This window comes from Dipodomys merriami, unplaced genomic scaffold, assembly GCF_024711535.1.
Source record: "Dipodomys merriami isolate MVZ:Mamm:240054 unplaced genomic scaffold, mDipMer1.0.p SCAF_12, whole genome shotgun sequence".
Lineage (NCBI taxonomy): Eukaryota > Metazoa > Chordata > Mammalia > Rodentia > Heteromyidae > Dipodomys > Dipodomys merriami.
Window position 1 is genome coordinate 30,400,719 of NW_027202493.1, and position 20,720 is coordinate 30,421,438.

Here is a 20,720-nt window from a genome sequence, read left to right on the forward strand (position 1 = left end):
AGTCTAGTCAGGACAATGCTTGCTACAACTTCTCTGCTTGACAAGTTATTAGACTTGTCCCTTTCCCATGGTTCCAGTTCCTTTCCTCCCTCCCCTTTCTCTAAAATAATTTCCAGTGTAGATTCCCCTGGACTTCTCTCTCCTCAAGAGAAATTTTAGATAATTGTTTCCCATATACATTTAGCCATATGTACTTATATACATATATTTCCATGTATATACATTCATACACACAGATATACATACATATATGTATATATACATATACAAACATCTATCTATACATACATATTTAGATATATATGTATATCTATATAGATATATAGACACATATATACATATACATATACAGACATAGCTATCTATATGTGTATATATGCATTTATGTCTACATGCACACACACGCACACATATATATAAATATATGTATCCAGCTTTTTAAAGAAAGTAGTCCAAAGGCCTGGAAAAATATTTATTTGGGTCATAGTAGAGCCTGACCTTTCAAAGCCTCCTGAATGATGCCTCATAATTACCCCTGGGGAGATGTTTCAGTATCTGGCAACTCTTCTCACCATGGATATTTAGTTCATGTTCTCTGTCCTTAATTTCACCCCAATTCATTCCTTCTACCCAATTCAGTAATGACTCTGACTGTTGTTTACTCTGTGGGAACTTTCCAATGACAGGCATCTCTCCTCTTGGTTGGTACTCTAGAGAGCTGGGCATTTTAGAATCTTTTGTTTACTTATTTATTTTTATTTTTTGTTGGTCGTGGGATTTGAACTCTGGGCCTGGGCGTTGTCCCTCAGCTCTTCAGCTCAAGGCTAGCGCTCTACCACTTGAGCCACAGCGCCACCTCCTAGAATCTTTTAGTCATCTCTTTTCCTATGTCAGTCACTTAGCCCTCCGAGTCAGATTTGGGCTGTCCTCTGAACTTCCTTCAGAAGTTAAATGTGATTAGTATATAGATTTTTCCAGCTTCCAGCTGGAAAATTATATATATATATATATATATATATATATATATATATATATATGGATAGATAGATAGATAGATTGATAGATAGACAGATAGATATTGAAGATCCAACTTTGATTCTACCAAGTTTCATTCTTCCATGGACCAATATCCTTTTTTAATATATATATTTTATTGTAAAGATACCGTACAGAGGGGTTACAGTTACATGAGTAAGGTAATGAGTACATTTCCTATCAAGCATTGTTACTTCCTCCTTTGTTTTTCCCCTACCATCCCTTTCCTCCCACCTCCCCAGTGGTTCCCTCTCCCTACCCCAAAGTTGTAAAGTTCGGTTAAAGATCTTTTTCACCCAAAATTTTCCTCTGAGAATGACAAGTGAAAGGCATAGCTTTGAGACAACATCCGGATGGCTTTCTACTTTATGCTACTTTTCTCCTTAGGCTGTAAATCCCAAATGATAAAAATAGAATGGTAATTTTCAGGTATCTTATTTTACTTAACCTCAGGCAATGTTACTTATCTTAAAATTGATTGTAGGTACTTTAGGCGAATCTTCAGTGGCTTATTGCTCATTTAATAATCATCACTCTTTTTAAATAGGTGTCTCTCCTGCCAGGATGGTTTCTGTGATCTATTCTCTTGTAGGACCCAAGCTCAAAGCTCCAATTTCTTCAAGGATCTGATGTTAACTTTTGCAGCTGACTTATTATTTAGCACTGTCCTTTGTTTTATTTTGGCTAACTACAAAGAAGTATTTGTCAAGCACTGCACAATTTAACTGCCTACAGAGATTAGGCTCAGGCTATTTACATGCTGGATTGCCTAACATGGACAACTGGGATAAAAGTCTTCTCCTTTTCCACTGGTACAGGTAGCCTATCTCCTACCAGGCTGAAAAATACCAGTGAGCTTTTAAACATCTCTTTTAAAGGAAATTTGAAGTCAGTGAATGAAAAATGGGAGCCTGCTGAGTGTTGATAGAGGAATTGCCTTCAGGATAGTTAATATTTGATAGCTCAGAGTTTGAACTTGGGGCAGGGAGTAGAGCTGGCTGGTAGAGCAATTGCCTAGCATGTGCCAGTACCTGGATTCTATCTCCAGCATGGTGTAAACCACAACAGTTTGAATCAAGCTTTTTCAAAAGCATTACCTTTGAGTACTTTATTTTTGACTGATTCACGTTTAATCACACTGGAAGGAAATGGATGACCTGATGTTTGCAGCGTTTTATCAGGTGTTTCCACAAGAGGAAAAGCACTTATCACTAGCCTGCTTCTCTACTATATTCAGCGATACTGAGAGATAGAGTAGGCACACACAAGTGACTAAATTCACTAGGAACTCCCTGAGGTATGCATTATCAGCCTGGTTTCATTGTGCCAGTGAAGTGTGGTGTAATAGTGTAGATGTGGTTTGCCCGCCAGTGGCCCTCAATTGTAATGGCGTTGGAAGGACTTTTTAGAGTGGGAGCCTCAAGGAAGGTGAATGCGTCCTAGCTTCCCTGTGAAAGGATAAATGGTGGATTTGTGGAGTAGGTTAGGCCTCAAAAGAATGGGTCACATCCCAAAGAGCAGGTATTATTGAAGCATTAGCCCTGTCTCTCCCTCAGTCTTGCTTTCTCTCTTATCATGTGACCTCTCTGTCTCATTTTTTTCTTGCGCTTCCATTAGGTGATGACATCTGCTAGGTTATGACAAAGCAGAAAGCTTTACCAAAAGCTGAGCAAGTAGAACTGCCTGGTCTTGGGCATTCAGTCTCTAAAACTATGAGCTAAATAGAATTTGTTTCTATTTTTAAAAAATCCTACGTTCATCAGGTATTTTGTTATAGCCACACAATACAGGCATATGACTTGCACATGTCCAATACTTTCTTGTAGTTACAAGTGGAGTTATATCCTCCATCATCAGAAATAACTATGACAATAAAACCTCCTTTCACGCTATTAGAAGAGTGTATCAGAGTATGTATGAGTGAGCAAAAATTATATTATTTTAGTAAAATTTTCAAGTTCTTTAACTTGATAATATGTAAAAACTTTGCATTTTACTGTATTATTAATCAATTAGATGTAAGATACCTAGCCACTGATCAAGAAACATGGGTAGAATCAACAAGAAGTAGAGAATTGCTACTTTTCCCATAATCCTTTCATGGGTGAAAGTTTTCTTTTATCTGGACTGGCCAGGAGGCAACATTTAGGAAAAAGGAAGAAGAAATGTTTTATACTCCTCAAAATATGCATTCCTGACTGTTTCTACAGTAAAGGTAACTAGATATCTTTATTTTATGTAGATTAGACTTTGAAAGTACATGATGCTTTCTTTCCTTTTCTCTATATCTTATTTCCTGAATAAGCTTCAGTTATCTTTAAAAAAAAAACATAGGAAAGGAAAATAAGACTAGTATTAACTATGGCTTTCCTTTAAATATTCCATCTGGCTGTGGTTTTGTAATCCGGTAAGAGGATTTTCAGCCCATTTGCAAGGTTTAGAGTATTTGACCAGCTTTTCTGTACATTTGATTATGTAGGGAGCTTCACAGGGCAAAGCTGTTCCATAAAATAGTATTACAGGTTTTTGTGAACTTGTGTGATTATCTATTGATTAGTTACTTAATAAATATTTGATTGGTAAATTGATCAGTAGCACAAGAATTAATAGATCATCAATCCTTTCAATATTATGATTATTTTTCTCCTTGCTTACTTGCTTCTCTGTAGCTCTAGGATATAAACCAAACCTCCTGCCCTGTTTTTTACTGCTTATTTAAAAAGACACAGTCCCACAGAATTTTCTGTTTGGATTGGCTTTCAACTGCGATCTTCAGGATCTTGGCCTCATGGGTATCTAGGACCATGGATGTGAGCCACTGGTGCCCGGTCCATTTCATGTTTCAAACTGAGTGTAGATAGTATTGTATTGTTCAGTCTAGGATTTTCACCAATTTCTCTCATCCCAACTCTACAAATGTGAGAAAATCTATACTCTCCAGATTATGTCTTTGTAGTTAAACATGGATACCATTTTTAACTTTACTATTATTTTTCAATCATAGATTTCCATTTAAAAAGGATACTACAGTACAGCATGTGTTAGGAGTGACTCTCTTTAATTATAGTTACTAGGTCATTTACCTATAGTTATATAGCTAATTAAAATTGAAACCAATGTGCATAAAATTAGAGTTGGTGATATTAGCATTGGAAACCAAAGCCAAAACAACAATAGCTTTTCTAAAGGAACAGTAAGCTTTGTTGTTGTGATTTAAAAGAAGCACAGTTGGCCAAATACAACACACCTTAAATAGCTTAAGAACATTCATTTGCATCAGGTCAAAACAGTTACTATTAGGAAACTAATTACAACAGCCATCGCTCTCGCTTATTTTTCATTTATGTGGTTCAGCGGCATAAGCAAAATGAAGGCAAGTTTACAGGTCAAGAAAAGTCAGTAAGCCTTCTTCAGTTACTTCCGAAGCATTTTATTATTCTGCTCTAACCCGATGTTTGCCTCAGACTGGCTTCCCTTCTTCATTTCATGCATTTCTTGTTGCCTAATTAGTTTTAGCAATCAATTTCACTATGTTGGAAGGCTTTCAAATCACAGATTCTTGCTTACAAAAGGATAAATGTGAAAATACTGGATAAACATACTTACATAGTTTTCACTGTTTCTTCCTCTCCCTGAGCTTCTGGTACCCCAGGGGTGCCTGAGAATGGATTAGTACTCATAGCGATGAATCCTAAAACTATTGCACAATAGGCCCTATTGCCCTGGGTTTACCTAGGCCTAAAGCATTAAGATATCCAGCTCTCCAAAATGACTCAATAAAACATGTTTATTTTTGCCCTTTTCCCTCCCTGCCTCCCTTCCCCCCTTCCTTCTCCCTTCCTCCCTTCCTCCCCCCTCCCCTTTCATTCCCTTCCTTTCCGTATCAGCACTGGGGCTTGAACTCAGGCCTAAATGCTGTCTCTTAACTTTTTCCCCCAGACTGGCTTTACCATTTCAGCCACAGCTCCACTTCTGGCTTTTTGCTGGTTAACTAGAAATAAGAGTCTAAGGGACTTTTCTTGCCTTGGGCTGGTTTGAACCAAGATCCTCAGTTCTTAGTCTCCTGAGTAGCTAGGATTACAGGTATGAGCCGCCAGCACCTGGCTATTTATTTTATTTTTTGAAGATGTTTTCTCCCATTCACTTCTCAAAGCGGTATATATTTTGCATCTATTATTTTTTCTTGGAACAATTAAGAAGTAATATTTTACACAACTCAAAATACCTAGTTGAGTACATATCTTTTTTTTTTTTTTTTGTCAGTCATGGGGCTTGAGCTCTAGGCCTGGGTGCTCTTCTTGAGCTCTTCAGCTCAAGGCTAGCACTCTACCACTTGAGCCACAGCGCCACTTCCGGCTTTTTTTCTTTTTGCTTATGTGGTGCTGGGGAATTGAACCCAGGGTCACAGGCATGCAAGGCAAGCGCTCTACCACTTAGCCACCTTCCCAGCCTAAGTTGAGATATATCCTTATGCTTTGAAGTTTGAGAGTCTATTTTACCTTCCCTCTCATCTTTTCTCCCTCTTTCCCTCCCTCCCTTTTTTCTCTTTTCTCTTTCTTCTTTCTTTGAATCACAGGGAATATTGAGGACATTATTAGTTTTGCCCCTCATCCATACAACAAAACAGTTGAATGTATAGATAGATAGATAGATAGATAGATAGATAGATAGATAGATATAGATAGATAGATAGATTAAATTAGGAGCTGTGGCAAAACTAATACTTCTAACTACTCAGGAAGCTAAGATCTGAGTATTATGATTTAAAGGCCAGCCTAGCAGGAAAGCCCATGACACTCTTACTTCTAATTAACCAGTAAAAAGCCAGAAGGGGAGGTTGAACCAAAAAGCCAAGGGTAAAAACATGAAGCCATGAGTTCAAGCCTAGTACCAGCACAAAAAGCAGAACAACAACAACATATATTAGACGTACTAATTTCTGTCTCTGGAAGTCTATTGACAGAATAGCAGTTTGGAGCCTCACATAATTTTTTGTTTGTTTTGCTTTGTTTGGTATGTTTGGCTATCAACAAGATGATTCATTGTCTCCTTATTTTTTTGCTAGGGAGGCAATATAGCTAGCTTGTCAGGAACAAACTGTAGAAAATAGCTTCATTTCCTCGCAGACTTTCCCCAATTTCATTTGTCTCAGTATGCAGCAAAATTGAATAAATGCAGCTCATTCTCCATTCTGAGCACAAGGCACATTTATCAGGTAGTCTATCAGGCATCATTACCACACTTTGATAGAGGAATTACCCTTGGTGCAATGCGAACCCAAGGAAGTAAATTAGCAATAAAAACCTAATGTTGTCTTCACTGTTTGGTTTTATTGCTAAGTTCCCTGACATCAGCTTCCTGTCCAAATCCTCATTTATCAAGGGAAACATAGTTTTATTGGTAATTTTTAGAAAGCAAATTATAAAAATAGCTCTTTTAATATTGTGGAAGGTATTTAGTAATGCAATTGTTTCTATAAGTCCTACCTTCATTTTTCTTTGCTTTTTAATTAAGTTACATAATTGCATAATCAAAACAGAAGACACTATTTCCTTTTTCAGATAACCTGCTATATCAGCATTTTATTTATATAGTCTAAATTAAGCTGGTTATTGTGAAGTTATTTTGATACCCCCTGATCTGATGAGTAGAGGATATTTTCAGGCTGTGAATAGCTTAGATTTTGTAGATATTGAATATCTTATATAAACACAATAACACATAAAAATTCAATTTCAGATAATACTTCATGCTGAAATTTAGAAATAAGAAAATAGTTGTAGCCTTGATTTCAAAGAACTTCTCAATAAGAATCCAAATCCTCAGACCCAAGTCATTTCACTTGGTATGTCCACCTCCAAATGTGGGTACAGATTTTATTTTAATAGTCCATTTTGTCCAGGAATCATTTGTTGGAAGTTTCTGAGAAGATGATCCTATGTTCCAATTTCTCCAGTTTTGGTTGTGTGGGGAGAATAAAGCAATCTTTCCGGTCAAACTAAAATGTCTCCATTTTGTAACAAGTCACTGATATTTCCTGGTATTATTTCCTTCTTGACTTCAATTGTAACTATTAACTGTGATGCTTGTGAGCAGCCAGCTATACAGAGGGAATGAGTCCTGGACAATGGAGTCAGAGAATAGACAGCCCTCCTTCTCTTGACTGGGAACTTTCCACTGATTTTTCCAACTTCCTCCAACTGTAACCATCAGCAGCTCTGAGGGACAGAAGAATGTTATCCTTTGCCTCCAAAAGAACAGCCTCTCCCCGAGAAGGGACCTTCCTTCCTTCCTTCCTTCCTTTCTTTCTTTCTTTCGTAAATTTCTTATTTATTTATTTATTTTATTGTGAGAATACCGTATAGAGGAGTTACGATTACATGGGCAAGATAACGAGTACATTTCTTATCAAGCATTGTTGCCTCCTCTTTGTTTCCCCTTACCATCCCTTCCCATCCTCCTCCCTCCCCCCCAACCAATCCTTCCCCCACCCCCACCAAAGTTGTAAAGTTCATTTTTCGACATAACGACTTGTACATCTCCTTGTTGCAATGGGTCTACCTGTATCCCTAGTTAAACCATTTGTTTTTTCCCTTCCCCTCCACAAATTATACCAACATCAAATACAGTGAAAGCAGGGGTTATACCATGGGGGAGGGGCATACAAACCAACAAAGAAATCATCTTATAAATATGTTAGAAACAATTGCATGAAAGGAAAAAAAAACCAAAAACATTTCAATAGTTATTTTGGGGTTCATTCCCCTAACATCAACATCTGACCTTTTCTGCTTGACTGACATATACTAGTTATTGCAAGTAAGTGAAACAATGGGACCTATGTTTCTTTGGGCCTGGCTTACTTCACTTAATATAATTTTTTCCAAGTCTTTCCATTTCCTAACAAATGGGGCAATGCCATTCTTCCTGATGGAGGCATAGAATTCCATTGTGTATATATACCACAAATCTTGATCCATTCATCTACTGAGGGCCATCTGGGTTGGTTCCATATCTTAGCTATGGTAAATAATGCTGCAATAAACATAGTTGTGCTGGTAGCTTTAGTGTGGTCTTGTTTGTGATCATTTGGGTAAATGCTCCGAAGTGGGATTGCTGGGTCATAAGGGAACTTTATGTGGAGTCTTTTGAAGAACCGCCATACTGCTTTCCAAAGTGGTTAAACAAGTTTACACTCCCACCAACAATGCAGTAGGGTTCCCTTTTGTCCACATCCCCTCCAGCATCTGTTGTTATTAGAGTTCTTGATTCTAGCCATTCTAACTGGGGTGAGGTGGTATCTCAATGTTGTTTTGATTGCATTTCTTTTATGGCTAGAGAGGTTGAGTGTTTTTTCATGTGTCTATTGGCCACCCTTCTTTCCTCTTCAGAGAAGTTTCTCTTTAAGTCTTTAGCCCACTTATTTATTGGGCAGTTGTTTCTTTGAAGAATTGTTGTAGGGGGATTTAATTTTTTGAGTTCCAGGTATATTTTAAATATGAGACCCTTGTTGGTTGTATGGCTAGTGAAGATCTTCTCCCAATCTGTGGGCTTTCTATTGATCTTGTGAGCTATGTCCTTTGCCATGCAGAAGCTCTGCAATTTCATGCAATCCCATTTGTCCAACCTTTCTTTGATTTGTTGTGTTTCTGGGTCTCTATTAAGAAAATTTCGGGGCTAGGAAGGTGGCTCAGTCGTAGAGTGCTTGCCTTGCATGCCTGAGGCCCTGGGTTCGATTCATCAGCACCACATAAGCAAAAAGAAAAACGCTGGAAGTAGTGCTGTGGCTCAAGTGGTAGAGTGCTAGCCTTGAGCTGAAGAGCTGAGGGACAACACCCAGGCCCAGAATTCAGGCCCCACAACCGGACCCCCCCCCCAAAAAAAAAGGAAAAGAAAATTTCAGCCTGTGCCAAGGAGACCTAGGGTTTCTCCTGTTCCATCCTGTAATGTTTTCAGAGTATCTGCTTTGACTCTGAGGTCTTTGATCCATTTGGCGTTGTTTCTGGTGCAGGGTGATATATAAGGATCTCTCCCCACTGCTCTTCAATGTAGTATTAGAATGCCTTGCTACAGCAATAAGACAAGATGCAAACATAAAGGGGATCCAAATAGGGAAAGAAGAAGTAAGACTCGCCCTCTTTGCAGATGACATGATCTTGTATTTAAAGAATCCCATGGACTCCACTCCCAAATTACTCAAGCTGATTCAAAACTTTGACAAAGTAGCAGGGTATAAAATTAACCCTCAAAAATCAATGGCTTTTCGGTATGTCAACAATGAGAAAAGTGTGGCTGAAATCAGTAAAGTAACTCCATTTGGAATAGCCCCACAAAAAATAAAATATCTAGGAATTAACTTAACCAAAGAAGTGACGGACCTCTATGATGAAAACTTTAAAAACCTGAAAAAGGAAATCAAAACAGAACTTAGAAAGTGGCAAAAACTCCCATGCTCCTGGATTGGAAAGATCAACATCGTAAAAATGGCAATACTTCCCAAGGCTATCTACAAATTCAATGCAAAACCTCTCAATATTCCAACCTCATTCTTCAAGGAAATAGAAAAGGCAATCCAAAAATTCATATGGAACAATAAAAGACCCCGAATAGCAACCCCTCAACAGAAAGAACAGTGCTGGAGGAAAATCAATACCAAATTTCAAACTCTACTACAAAGCCATAGTAATAAAAGCAGCTTGGTACTGGCACAAGAACAGACCCCAGGACCAATGGAATAGAATTGAAAACCCAGAAATGAACCTAAAGACCTATAGCCATCTAATCTTCAATAAGGGAGCTAAAAAAAATGGAATGGAAGAAGGACAGCCTCTTCAGTAAATGGTGCTGGCAAAATTGGTTAACTACTTGTAGAAAACTAAAGCTAAAAGAAGGGACCTTTCTATGAGCCTGTTAGAGTGCTTTCTAACGTCCCTGTATTCTCCCAGCAGGCTGGCAACCAACTGTAAAGAAACTATGAGCCTGACTCCTTAACAACAGAGAGAAGGGACAGTGTCACCCCCAGGGTTAGAGCAGACTACCATTTGGGTGCTTGCCTTGCTCTGGCGAGAGTGGCAGACCCCCCCCTTCTGTACAGAAGTAACATGCCTTGAGGAAATCTCCTCCATCTCTTTTGTATCCATTCATTTTCGGACACTGGAAAGTTGTTGTGTGTTTCCAACAATAGGATCTATTTTTTTCTACATCATTTTTAAATAGCACATTTCATTCTCAAAAGTTATTGGATTGCACAATAAATTATGGGTTACTTAGCTAGATTGAAAACAGGCAGAGGCCAGATTTCCACGGGATACTAACAGCTTTCACTTCCATATTGGTTTGCCAGGTACAAAGCAATTTCATATTCATGATCATATTTCAACATTACCACAATCCTGATAGGGAGGCTTAGAGGAGTGACTTCAAGTAGGAGAGAAGGGTTGCAACAGGTTTTGTTTTTGTTTGGGGATTGAACTCTGGGCCTTAAACTTGCCTTACTAGACAAGTACTCTTATTATTGGACTCATCCCGAATCCTTTGGCTTTTTAGTTTATTAGTTTATCCTCCAGATAGGATCTTCCACTTTTGCTGGCCTTGGACAGCCATCTTCCTTACCGCTGCCTCTCATGGCTTTTTGCATCCTTTGGTCTAATATAAAGCCCCATGCTTGTTGGCACTAGCATTTATTTAGAGAGTATTGAGTCCTTGGAGAAAAACAGCAATTGTTGATATCACCTCCAACAGTTCATTCTAGAAGAGGCAAGATGTACAATGTACAAGGGAGGATTGAAGTTTTTGCTGGAAGATCTGCCACCTTCCTCAAGTCTCCAAAGGAATCTTACTCCTTTGTGGTTTTAACTTTCTTTGTGGAAATGCATTAGGGGTTAACAGATATAAGGGAAAATTTAAAAGGGAATGAAAAGAGAAATATGAATTCTTTTACATCTTGATAAGTGGCCCAGCTCTATGAATAGAGCAGGGCTCCAAGTTAAGATATTCAACAACATTTTCTTTAATATGCAAGTAGTGGTGCTTCAACTCAGGGTCTGAAAACTTCCCCTTAGCTTTTTTGTGTTTCTATCCATTGTGGGGCTTGAACTTGGGGTTCTGAGTGCTATCCCTGAGCTCTTTTGCTCAAGGCTAGCACTCTACCACTACAGCACCATTTCTAGTTCTGGTGGTTAAGTGGAGATAAGAGTCTCACAGACTTTCCTGCCTGGACTGGCTTTGAACTGTGAGCCTCAGATTTCAGCCTCCTGAGCCACTAGGATTACAGATGTGAGCCATCAACCCAGCTTCCCTTTATATTTTCTTGCTCAAGGCTGGCACTGTACCATTTACATCACAGCTGTACTTCCAGTGTTTGGTGGCTAATTGGAGATAAGATTCTCATGGCCTTTCTTGCCTGACCTGGCTTCAAAGTGAGATCCTCAGATCTCAGCCTTCTGAGTAGCTAGGATTACATATGTAAGCCCAGGTTCCAAGCATCTATCAGCATCTTTAGCAGCTTTCTTTGAAGATGAAGCTCCTTTTTCCTCCTCATTTTTCTCTTTGGTCATTTTAAACCCTCACCTCCACAGATGATTTTCTACCATAGAAATGGGTCATTAGCTCTCCTCTGGTTAAGTCCTTCCTGTTGTTCCCAATAAAAGAACCTCAATCCCACCTCCTTTCTCAAGCAGGGGTATTTGTTATCCAGATAAAGGATGTTTTATTTTAAACGTGTTAGCAGCTGACTCTGCATAGTACTTTAATACTTGTAACTTCTGTTCTTCGTAAATCCTGACCCTCACCACTTGCTAGCCAGCCTGCTCCAAGGGCAGCATTTCTTTTGTGAGATTGTTTCTTTGACGCCTCAGTTAACTCCCACTCTTCCTCCCGTTTCTCTGGTCTAGGCTGTTAAAAAAAATTCTCTTAAGGAAAAGGAAGCATGGATATTCTTGCTGTTTCTCCCATCCCTTCTCCCCATTGTCAGACACAGAATTGCCTGCCTCCCCATCGACTATGGCAGTGGGGATATTGAAGAACCATTTCTCCTGAGTGAACCTAACAGGAGGTATGAGAGGGGTAGAGCACCTACCCAGAAAGCAAAGCCTTGAGTTTAAAGTCCAGTACTTCAAAGATGCGTAGGCATTTATATTGTTATATATTTACATTACTTATATTTATTCATCCATACATAGATATATGTACATATACATATAGTTACACATATATAAAGAAACCTAGATTCAAAAGCAGAGACCTATACCTCAATGAGTGTTGATGTTTAACCCGCTACAATAGGAGAAGGAGGAGAAGAAAAAAAGTATACTCAATGCAGTCTACTTCTGACAGGCGCTGGTGGCTCATCTGTAATCCTAGCTACTCAGGAGGCTGAGCTCTGAGGATCGCGGTTCAAAGCCAGCCCGGGCAGGAAAGTCCATGAAACTCTTATCTCCAATAAACCACCAGGAAACCGGAAGTGGCGCTGTGAGCGGTAAAGCGATGGCCTTGAGCTGAAGAGCTGAGGGGCGGCCTGCGTTTCCAACGTGTGACAGAAGTTACGTGGCGTGCGCTCACATGGCATGGGATTATGTGACAGGGGTCACATGATGCGGGATGCGGAGTACCACATGACAATGCCTCACGAGACAAGCAGTCGAGTCCCGTGATGCAGGATCATCTGACGAACAGGTTCCTGACCCGGGAATCGCGTGACCAGGGCGTGAGCCGGGTTGGCGGTGAGAAGCCTTGAGCCGCCGGGCGGAGGAGGTGGGCGGCTGGGGGCGTGCGTGGCCGTGGTGGGCGCTCGCGCTCTGCTGGAGGCCGTGGCCACAGCTCTTGCCGGCGGGGGATGCGGGGCACGCGGGGCTGGCCCGGGCCGCGGCTGGGGTCCGGCGATGGCGCCCGCCGGCCCCGCAGCTGGCGCACAGGAGGCCGCGTCCTGCCCCGCGCGGCTGGGCCCGCTGCGCCTGGAGGGCGTCGCGGCCCGGCGGGGCGCGGCGCCGTCCTGGCTGGTCCTCCCCGCGGGAGGAGCGGGGCCGGGCCCGCGGCCATCCACCCGACCACGTTAGAAGCTCAACCTGACCTTGTCGTCTTCGCTCCGTGAACGGATGAAAGGCACATTAAACGTTACTTTCATGGAGAAGAAGGACTTTCGGAGTCCAGATTGACTTGCTGGTATTTTCCCTCCCGTTAGTAAGTGCTCTGCCATCCAACTTCCACAAGTACTTATCGTGGCGACCCGGAGTCTCTGAGGACGGCTCGGTTAATTTTCTTTTTCTTTTTGCCAAGTAAATAGGGAGGTACATTGCGCTTCACACCTTTCAGAATGGTAGGCGTGCTTTCAGTGTGTTTATACACAGATTCTATGCAGATGCTCTAGGTTTCATCTTATTTGTATGTGTTCCATGTACAACTCACTTAATGATTACATAAAGTTTAAATTACTTCAGAACATAACATTTAAAGTTTAAAGCTCAAGTTTCCTCTCACTTTTGAAACATAATTTAATTTCTTTCACATTTTTTTTTTTGGCCTGAGAGACCAATATTGGTTTATTATTTATTTTTGTTGTTGATCATGAACTTAGGGCCTGAGCACTGTCCCTGAGCTCTTTTTTGCCCAAGGCTAGTGCTCTCCCACTTTGAGCCACAGACTGCTTCTGGTTTTCTGATGGTTAACCAGAGCTAAGAGTCTCACAGACTTTCCTGCTTGGGTTGGCTTTGAGCCTTAATCCTCAGATCTCAGCCTTTTGAGGAGCTAGGATTTCCGGCGTGAGCCACCCAATGCCCGGCCTAATAGTGGCTTCTTAATGTGTATGTCACATTAAAATGATGCAATATTCAAACTTTCCCCTAAAACACTGGCTAGCTAACCACAATCATAGCATCCTAAAAGTTGGTTGCGACTCTCAGCCTTCAAGGGTACAGACATAGGTTTTCTCTTTGGTACAACTGTAAATAGCAGTCAACTGTTTAATGACCTGATGTGAATTTTTATGGGCTCATCTAATTCTACAGTCAGAGTGTGCCCTGAACACTTGAGATAAATCTTCACACACCCTTTAGAAATGTACAGCACACAGGTTAATTTCACCCTATTGATTTTTATCCACTATGCACCTTGAAAGTCTCAAGATATCTTGACCTATACAAGATATCTCTGACAGTTTAGAAAGAATAGCTCTTCAAAAGAATGCTTGAAAAAATCAGTAAAGATAATGAAATAACTCTTCCCCAACTATTAGCTGGACAATTTGATTAGGTTTCAAGGACAGGGCAAGATTATGAACGCTTGCAAGAAGAAGTTTCATATTTTCAAGTTTCTGAAGATGAAGAGAGACTATGTTTATGGGCATTTTGAGGGAAGTTGGTGTTCTTAGTGACTAAAATTTTCAAATGAAATTGGCAGAATAATTAGAACTACTGTGGGCAAATAGTGAAACAACAGAACAGGAGATAAGGTTAGAAGACTCATCGACTCTCCCAGGAGCTTAGGGCTTTTTGTCATTTATTTAAAAAAAAAAGAACAATAGAGACTGAATCTTGCCAATCTTACAATTCAGTGGTCTATATCCAAGATGATATATAATTTAAAAGAAAAAATAAAAGCAACATAAAAGTGTTCTTGTACCAGACAAACTTGGAGAAATGTGTAATAAACATGATTTTCTGCTGTAGAGATCCATCTTCCTCCAACACATCATTATTACATTTTTTTTCCTTCTCAGGATTATTTTTTTTTAATTTAAAAATTGGGGGCTAGTACTGAAGCTAAAACTAGCTCTCTTATAGGGCTTTTGCAACTCACAGTTGGTGCTCTACTACTTGAACCAGGCCTTTAGTGCCTCCATTTTGTTTTTGAATGATCCTTTCCTTACCCATTAACAGAAAATGGTGTCAGAAGCATTTTATTGATAATTTCTCTTATGGACTTCCAAATATAGTAACATTATCAACATGAACAATTTAAAAAAGAAAATCAAACAAAAATAATTTCCAGACAAATCATTGATACCCCTCCCCACCCAACGGAAAAAAAAAATAAAACCTCCCGGCACCAAATAAATAAAATGGAAGTGAATCAGCCATTGTCACATTGTTACTTGGAGTGTAGATTTATTTTAAGTTAAACAATCTCCTAAGCAAATTACACCCATCTCACTCCATTACCCTCCTTAATAAAAATTGTAATTAGACAACCAACATCTGACTTGTAAAGTTCTAAAAAGAATAGAAAATTAAAAATAGATTTTCCAGGGAAATCTCTCTCTGCATCTTTTTTTAAATGGTATTTCGCTGTTTTTGTGCAATCTTTCTTTGGAGTAACTGGGTAGCATAGTTTTCATTTGTCACTGTTAGTGGGATTCCTATGAGGACCCTGAATTAGAACTTGAGCTGATGGACTTTCATGAACCAGCAACTTCTGCTTTAAAAGGAAAATGGGGATATCAATGAGAGAATGGGCACACTGGAAATCCATTTCATTACGGAGTGAAGTCTTAAGATTATTGCACCCTTTACAAAAAAAATAAAATAAAACAGAATGGTATGAGCACTCTAAAATCATCTGCAGCACTTTTAAGGGTTAAACCGGCTTAACCCATTCTTAGTCAGAGAATGGCACCAAGAGCTCACCCCTTGAAGTGTGGCTAGTTCTAAACCTGTGGGGATCCTCAGGTTGTCGGAGCAATCATGCATCCTATTTCCGCCCCCCTCCCACCCAGTTAATAGGATCCATTCATAGCTACTCACTACTGCAGGATTTGACCTGAGAAATGCTAGGATTGATTAACTCAGTAGTTGTTTTGAAAAGTCCCTAAATAATCTTCACCCTTGGCCAGCAAGGGAAACTGCTACGGGAGTTCTCAGAAGCAGCTGGTGAGGTTCTCAGACAAGCTCTTCAGACGCAGGAAGTTCTTCAGGATGAACTCCTTTGACATGGCATTTACAAATCTTTAAACCAAGCTTCCTGGATCTTGGAAATGTTATTCCTGACTCCTTCGACCCAGATGCTGGCTAAAATGAGAGTTCATCATCTGTAGGTAATCATTCCCCTTCCTTTCTTTCTTCCTTCCTTCTTTCTAGGAGCTGGTGTGGTGGCTAAATTTTTCTATAACAGTCATGTTGACATGTTCAAAAATCCACTGCTGAGTCTCTGAAAGGGGGTCACAGGTGGCCATGAATATCTTCTTCTCTGCAGGGTTACAATCCATGCAGCTGTTGCCCACAGGATGAAATAAGGTTCTGTCCTAGAGGAAATCAGAAAGAAAAGACTGACATATTACATAGGGAATGATGAGAATCCAAAATATACAGAAAAATAAAATATTTGAGTTCCATGTACAGAATATTAAAGAGACCACCTCCCAAGCCCAATAAGAATGGATGGATCAGTCGACAAGGAACGCTTGTAAATTTATCAGTTGAATCTATTGAAACTCCAAGAAGTTAAGTTTGAGTCAGAGACAAAAATTCGTTTAAGCTGGTATCAGTGGATTATACCTGTCAGTCTAGCTATTCTGGAAGCTAAGGTCCAGAGGATCACAGTTTGAGGCCAGTCCTGGCAGGAAAGTCCAAGAAAACTCACTCCCTACCCCTAAACCAGACAAATGTCAGGCTGGAGGCATGGCTTGGGTGGTAGAGTGTCAATGAACAAACTCAAGGCCTTGAGTTCAAGCCCCAGTGCTGTCAAGAAAAACAATGCACCCTTTCATTTTGTAAGTAATAATCCATGGATTTCCTATTCTTGTCAGCATTTTTCTATAGGTTTGGATTTTGAAGAAAAATATGTGAGGCTGCATGTCAAGTAGCTAATAATCTATTTGGAAAGAAACATGAAATATGTATAAAAGCTGTAATTCAGTCCACAGTAAATATTAACCACGCATACACATTCCTATACACACAATCATGTAAGCACACACAAGTACACACAAAGATGTACATATGCGCGTGCGCACACACACACACACACACACACACACACACACACACACACGCACGCACGAAGAACCTGCATTGGGAAAGACAAATAGAAACCAAAGTTCTAGGTGTTCAACTTTTCTCTTCAGGAGATGAATGTGGGGATGGGAACACGGGACACTCAGGCAATAGCAGAAAGTACGAAGTCCATTTGTTTTCAAATGTTGTCAGTCCCTTTATTGACATTAGAGGTGGTCTAGTGACACAGTTATCATGGCTTTCTTTTATTATTTTTGTCAGTTGTGGGACTTAAACTGAGAGTCTGAGCTCTGTCCCTAAGCTCTTTTTTTCTCTCTCTCTCTCTCTCTTTTTTTCTCAAGGTTAGTGCTCTAATACCTTGAGCCACAGCGCCATTTCCGGTTTCCTGGTAGTTAAGTGGAGATAAGAACTTCACAGACTTCCCTGCTAGGGCTGGCTTTAAACCACAGTCCTCAGACCTCAGCCTCCTGAGAACCTAGGATTACAGGTGTGAGTCACCAGTGCTTAGCTGTCAGGGTTTTCTTAAATTGGAGGAGGCGCTATTCACTTAAAAAACAAAACAACACCGGAGACAGTTATCGGCTGAGTGGATGAAAGGTAATCACTCCTAGTCATAAAGTTTAAGAGCTGAGCAAGCTCATTATTTGAGCAGGTCTGTTTAACACACACACCTTTTTTTTTTTTTTTAAATTGTGCATAGGAAAAGAAGATAATGCCAAATGAAAAAGGTCTTTCCTTACCTAGTATCCAGCATTTATCTCTATGGCATTTGTGATTTTTTTTTTTAAGAACCATGGATATGAGAAAATATCCCTGAACCACTGCTTAAAACTTAGGACCAGGTGATATTTTATTATTTAGCTTCGGAAGTGTTCCTAAGTTCACATCCTTTTTCCTTTCAGTGAGGAACACTGAACTTAAAATGGGTTTAAATTTAATCTCAGCCACCCTTGGTAAACATTTCTAGGTTGTTCCAGGATTTTAAGACTCCATCAAGCCAATATTTAATGTCCTTTTAGGATCCGGATGTTTGCAAAGTTCAGTGCTGCATGAAGGAGAAGAAGGAAGGACAGCAATATGCTTCAATTTAGTTTGCATTATTCTATTTTTAGTGTAAACAAAGAGCTATGCTTAATACAAAGGTTCACTTTTCTCTTATGCTCTTTCTCCCTGTTCTTGCTCTCTCACTCGTGCATGCACGCGTGCGTGCATGTGTGTGTGTGTGTGTGTGTGTGTGTGTGTGTGTTTGAGACATGCTGTAATTAGCCCAGCCTAGCCTTGACCTTGCAATCCTCCTGCCCCAGATTCCCAAAGACTGGGATTACAGACTTATACTATCACACCTGGACTTACCTGCTCTCTTAAAAGGCAAATTTTCTAGACTTTATTGTGGATGTAGTTTTCCTTACACTAAGAGGACCCCTAATGTCCTCTCTTTATCTCTTGTTTCATTAATTCCACTGGCATCTGACCCTAGGGAAAGACTCTGAGAAACTCTTCCCTACTGTGCGGTGGGGATGGTAGACTCTAGGAGGGAGGAAGGAAGGAAGGAAGGAAGGAAGGAAGGAAGGAAGGAAGGAAGGAAGGAAGGAAGGAAGGAAGGAAGGAAGGAAGGAAAGAAAGAAGGAAAGAAAGAAGGAAAGAAGGTAGAAGGAAGTATGTGCAGATCCCTTCACAGAGCCTTCTTTCATAGGATCCTGGGAAGTTGGCATTACAGACTGCTTTTGGAGCCATCATATTTCCTAGGACAACTTGTTCTCCTTCCTTGTCTTTCCTTCTTCCAGCTTCTCTGGAAGTCTTCACTTTCAACTTCCCCCAGTTTATCTGTGTAGACATCATCTATCTATCTATCTATCTATATATGTATACATATATATATCACATATGTCATAACTGATTATATAAGTGATATATGAGATACATGATATATATGTATAATATATCACACACACAGACACACACACAGACACAGACACACACACACACATTAGGAATGGAACCCAGGGCCTGGTGAATACTAGGTAAGCACTTTATCACTGAGCTTTAGCTCTTCAAAGCATTCTAAAGTTGCAATATTCTTGAAAATTCTGTATGACTTGCTACATGCTAATCCCCTTTGTCTTGTGAACCTTCTTTCCCTCCTCACTCTCTGCAGTTCCTCCTGTTGTTGCCTCTGTCAATAGCTCAGGTGGGAAAAACAAGGTACACAGTTTTTGTTCTCTTTTCCTTCACCAGCTTCAGCGTAGAGGCAAAAGCCAAGCAATTTTTCCTGAACGTTTTATTTTTCTGTTCATCAGTTTCGGAGCCCTCAGGTGATGCTGTTTTCCCAGATCCCACTGAGCATGCCTGCGCTGACAAATACACAGATGCCGTACAAATACATACACCCACACAGGTAAGCCAGCAATGCAAATTGATCACTATCCTGAACTACCCAGAACATGTTCTCTGCCCTTGTACTTCTTGCTCTCATCAAAGTTAAACAGTTGAATTCTTTGTATCTGTCTCTATCTGAGAAGCTTTATCAGTGAAATGAAGGGCTAGATGAGATAAATCTGGATAACATCTCCTAGCTGTAAAATTGAATGAACGTTTGATTCCAAAGTTCACCAGTGACAGAGACAAATGACGTGATGTCAAACTAAAGACCATCTACAATATCCAGTAGATGAATAGATTGATTGTGCTCTTGTTATAGCCTGAGCTCTGTTCACTCTTGTCTTTAGAGTATCCAGCAGGCCTCGGAATCAAAGCTTCTGGAAATATTCTCAGTATATTCCCTAGAGTATGCATTTTTATTTTTCACCTTGGGGGCCACAAAGCCACCATCTTTATGTTTCTTCTACTGAACTTTTGGATTTCTGTCTTCACTGAAGTGTTTCCTGACTCTAAGTCAGTGGATCAAATAATTATTCTCTGAGTATGTCTCTTGTTCCTCCACAGCCCTTTATCCCATCTCTCATCTGTCAGGAGAGCAATGGCTGTTAATGTTATAGAGTACAGGTTGTAGGTTACATTCTACTTTTGTTTTGGCCCCCCCCACCCCCCTGTAGAATAGACTTTTTGGTACTTTGGAAAGTTTGATGTTCCATAAGAGTCATCTATAAATGATGATAGATGGTGTTCTTTCTTTCCTTGTAACTAGTTTGTTCTTGTTTCAGACCCGCAAGAAGGCAGAGCATAGGCCTGGCTGTTAACAGTGTTATACAGCACATTTTGATTTACTTTCCCATCTTCTCTGGATACCTACTTTTTTCCTTTTTTTTTTTTTTGCCTAAGAAAACTAGAAATCATTCATCAGGAAAATGCCTCACTTTAGATCTAGGATTACTGAATTGCCTTTCATGATCACTATGCAATTCCAGCCAATCAGTGCACACTGAGAAAAAATACATAGGTGGGCCTCTTCAGGTATCTCATGGAATAAGACAGCTTTTCAAAGCCAGCTGTGGACTGGGTTGGCATCTGGGTGACACACTGGGGCATTCACATGCGTGCACAGAATTTTACTAGGTTTCTTCTTTATATAGAGTCTGGACTTCAAAAAGAAGAGTAAGCTGCTGAAAACATACCAATTTGTGTGTAGGATCATAATAGAACCAAACATCAAAGATGCAAAGAGAGTAAAGTAGATGCGTGAGTGCATACTATACAGGAAGAGGATTCTGAAAATGAAACAAACACACATGGGGAGAGACAATAGCATGCTGGGTAAAGATACAGGATTTCATGTCCTAAGAA

At 40.0% G+C, this 20,720-nt stretch overlaps 1 protein-coding gene across 1 annotated transcript in view; it reads right to left on the minus strand.

Moving 5' to 3' along the window:
• Positions 1 to 14,452: 14,452 nt before the first annotated feature.
• The window catches only part of Galntl6 (polypeptide N-acetylgalactosaminyltransferase like 6), an 847,322-nt gene continuing 841,054 nt past the window's right edge, over positions 14,453 to 20,720 (minus strand). Inside the window, exon 13 of the mRNA XM_070016476.1 lies at positions 14,453 to 16,267. Within this exon, the coding sequence (XP_069872577.1) occupies positions 16,100 to 16,267 (168 nt within the window). The 3' untranslated portion in view covers positions 14,453 to 16,099. The remainder of the gene's footprint in view (positions 16,268 to 20,720) is intronic.